The sequence below is a fragment of the Miscanthus floridulus genome, chromosome 7 (genome assembly GCF_019320115.1).
Source record: "Miscanthus floridulus cultivar M001 chromosome 7, ASM1932011v1, whole genome shotgun sequence".
Lineage (NCBI taxonomy): Eukaryota > Viridiplantae > Streptophyta > Magnoliopsida > Poales > Poaceae > Miscanthus > Miscanthus floridulus.
Window position 1 is genome coordinate 35,012,775 of NC_089586.1, and position 3,151 is coordinate 35,015,925.

General features: G+C 52.8%; 1 protein-coding gene across 1 annotated transcript; it reads right to left on the minus strand.

Moving 5' to 3' along the window:
• Nucleotides 1-247: 247 nt before the first annotated feature.
• LOC136463031 (pectate lyase-like) lies at nucleotides 248-2,244 on the minus strand. The gene is made up of 3 exons (XM_066462078.1): nucleotides 1,935-2,244; nucleotides 919-1,822; nucleotides 248-822 (listed from the first exon to the last, which is right to left on the minus strand). The coding sequence occupies exons 1-3, from the start codon at nucleotides 2,138-2,140 to the stop codon at nucleotides 604-606; spliced, it is 1,329 nt and encodes a 442-aa protein (XP_066318175.1). The 5' UTR covers nucleotides 2,141-2,244; the 3' UTR covers nucleotides 248-603.
• Nucleotides 2,245-3,151: the final 907 nt, after the last annotated feature.

Here is a 3,151-nt window from a genome sequence, read left to right on the forward strand (position 1 = left end):
GCCCGTTTGTAACCTCTACTACAAACAAGTGCCGGTAACACGTGCAACCTCAATCTAGATGTAGGGATATTCCGCCCGAACCAGTATAAACCCTTGTGTCCTCCGAGCACACTATCCGGACCAGACGCGTAAACACAAATTTACTAGTCGCCGACAGTCGGTACTCAAATCAATACTTCACTCATGAGATTAAATTTAAACGAATGAAATGTGAAAAGACACCCTCAGAACTCTTGCAAAACAATACAACATATTAATATTATGTTATTTTCGACCAATCGCAAACAGAGGCGGTTCATGTTATACAACCTGTATATGTATACAGATACACACCTGTGGGATAAAAGCAATCCCTTCCTCTGGAAATGACCAAACTGTACTGTAACAATTCCACAAAACAAAACTTCAAGGCAAACGTAGATTAGCAAAACGACGACCTGGCTACCCTCCATCCTACGTGGATGTCCTTTGTTTTCTTCGATGAGGATACCCCCCTCGTTGCAAGAAACACAGAGCGACAAGCTTTCAGTACTCCATCGTTCTCCGGACATGGCCGGCCATGCTGGCGGCCTCAAGCTAGAAGAAGCCTGACGGGGCCAGCTATCAGCACGGCTTTCCTGAGCAGCAGGACAATGTGCCGGAGAAGCGGGTGAGCCTTGTGACGTAGGTGCCTGGCTTGGGCTTGACCCACTCGTTGCCGTTGATCTTCCTGGGCACCGCGCCGCCGGACGGCTCGAAGATGGCGCCGTTCATGAACAGGTCGTCCTCCGTGTGCCACACCCAGTTCTTCCACTCGCCCTCTTCCGCGTAGTGCTTGGTGATCTGCAATGCATCGGTGCTTGGTGATGTGCTTGGTGTGTGCTCAAAGAAGAAACGAAAACAAACCAAACGAAACGAATTGCATTGTTACCCACGCACCACTTTGGCGGCGATGTTGGGTGGTGCAATGTATCGGTTGCCCTGGCTGATGATGGTGGGCGCTTTGCCGCCGCCAATGGCATACATGAGCCAGTGCGTGTAGTCGTTGTTGACGACGTGGAAGAACCCCCATCGGCACCTGGGCATCCGCTGCACGAGCCCCCTGCCGAAGTGGTTGAAGGCGACGGTGATCTGCATCATCTGGTCCTGCGGGTACGAGTCGCTGGCGCCGAACAGCATCACGTCGTTGTGGTTGGTGAAGTGGCAGTTGGAGATGGTGATCCCCGTGGAGCTCTGCACCACGTCGATGAGCCCGTCCTCGCAGTTGGACATGGAGATGTGGTCGATCCACACGTTGGTGGCCTGGAAGAGCGAGATGCCGTCGCCGTCGGCCTTGGTCCGGGACCCGACGTGCGTCGGGGAGTCGCGCATCAGCCCGCCCATGGAGTGCACCACGTCGTGCACGTGCAGGTTGTGGATGATCACGTTCCGGGACAGCTGCACCGTGATCCCTGCGCCGTTGGCGATGTGCACCTGCGCGCCGCGCCCGTCGATGGTCTTGTCGCTGCTCACCAGCAGCTCCTGCGAGAGCTGGATGATCATGGACCTGGCGAAGATGATCCACAGCGGGCCGGGCTGGATGACGCCCCACCGGAGCGTGCCGGGGCGCGGGTTCACCACGTCGCCGTCGCTGGGGTCGGTCACGATGTAGATCGGGCCGCCGAGGCCGCCGGTGGTCGCGTGCCCGAACCCCCTGGCGCACCGGGCCAGACGGAACCGGTCCGTCGCCCAGTCGTTGCGGCAGCGCCAGCACTTGTCGATCGGGTTCGTCGCCCGGCACGGGCCCGTCGACTTCTTGTGCTTCCGAGGCATCTCCCGCATCGCACGCCGCGGGCTGTTATCTCTGCAACCATGCATATGCATGCATGCGTGTACACATTGCATGAAATGACACGGCCGGACGAACAATAAGGGATGGATGCTAGGAAAGGATGAAGGCCGGGGTGCATGCATGCCTGTGCACGGCGACGTTGAAGCTGTTGGTGACGTTGTACGGGTCGGACCTGTACGTCTCCCTCACCGACGCCTCGGCCAGCTCCTTGCGCTTCTGCCAATGCTCGTCAAAGTCGCCAATGTTGGCGCTCGACACGGCGGCGGACGCCAGGAACGCCGCGGCGACGAGAAGGGAACCGGGCCGGCTCCACCGGAGCTTCGTCTCCATTATTGTATGGGCTTTATTTCACCTTTATTATTGGTACAAATGCATCTGTGTTATTGGAAGAGCTAGCAGGGTTCTTCTTTTGTGGTGAAATTGGTGCTTCGAGCGAGAAAGGAAGAACCCAATTTTTCGCGTGGATGGGAGAAGAGGGTATTATAAGGAGGGAGACAGGGTATTATTGGAAACAAGGTCAGGCGAGGCAAGAGGCGAGCCACACACCCAGGAAATGCTATAGTAGGGATTTCTGTGTGTTTGGCGTAAGGTTGATTAAGCCCGGGCACGAAAAACCGAGAACTGAACCGAATTAACCGGAAACGAAACCGAAGTAACCGAAACTGAAATATTCGGTCCCAGGTTCGGTTTCAGGTTCTCAGGAACCGAAATTATTACGGTTAATTCGGTTCCAGCACTCGGTTAACCGAATTGACCTGAAATAACCGAACTAAGCTATTGGACCTCTTGTTTTTTTTTACTGCAGGCTTGAATATTACTCTATGCTTGAATATTTGAGAGAACAATAACATATATGTGTTGTATTGTTGTTTTATGCTGCATTGATGTTAAAATTGTCCCTTTTGACTGCATGAAAATCAGGCAAAATGCTGCCGAAATTTGCAATTGAATGTGTTGTTCCATCGGTTAGAACTGAAACCGAAATTCCTCGGTTCCGCATTTTCAAAGTAACCGATTGATCCATTTTTCTCAGGTAACTGAATTAGCTGAAGAACCGAAAAAACGAACCGATCGATTTCGGTTAACCCAACACGCAGGCTGGCTGAAGGTTGATGATAGATACGAGTTTTCTCGCTTGTACACGTGTAGAACAGCCAAGAGAAGGCACGTACGCCACTATTTTCTATTCTGGTCATATCCAAAGAGAGGGGATGCATGTGACACTGCAGTAGTTTTGCTTGGAACTCGATCGAAAGCATGTAAACTAGCTAGCAACATGACCCAAGCAAATTGATTAGCAAGCTACGATCGATTTGCATTGAAAGTGTTAAATTCGCCTCA

Bases quoted from the DNA above. Each gene is read 5' to 3' on its own strand.
- LOC136463031 (XM_066462078.1), bottom strand. From the start codon at position 2,140: ATGGAGACGAAGCTCCGGTGGAGCCGGCCCGGTTCCCTTCTCGTCGCC. The intron at 1,823-1,934 runs GCATGCATGCAC...GCATGGTTGCAG, and splicing joins TTCAACGTCGCCGTGCACAG to AGATAACAGCCCGCGGCGTG. The intron at 823-918 runs GTGCGTGGGTAA...GATGCATTGCAG, and splicing joins CCAACATCGCCGCCAAAGTG to ATCACCAAGCACTACGCGGA.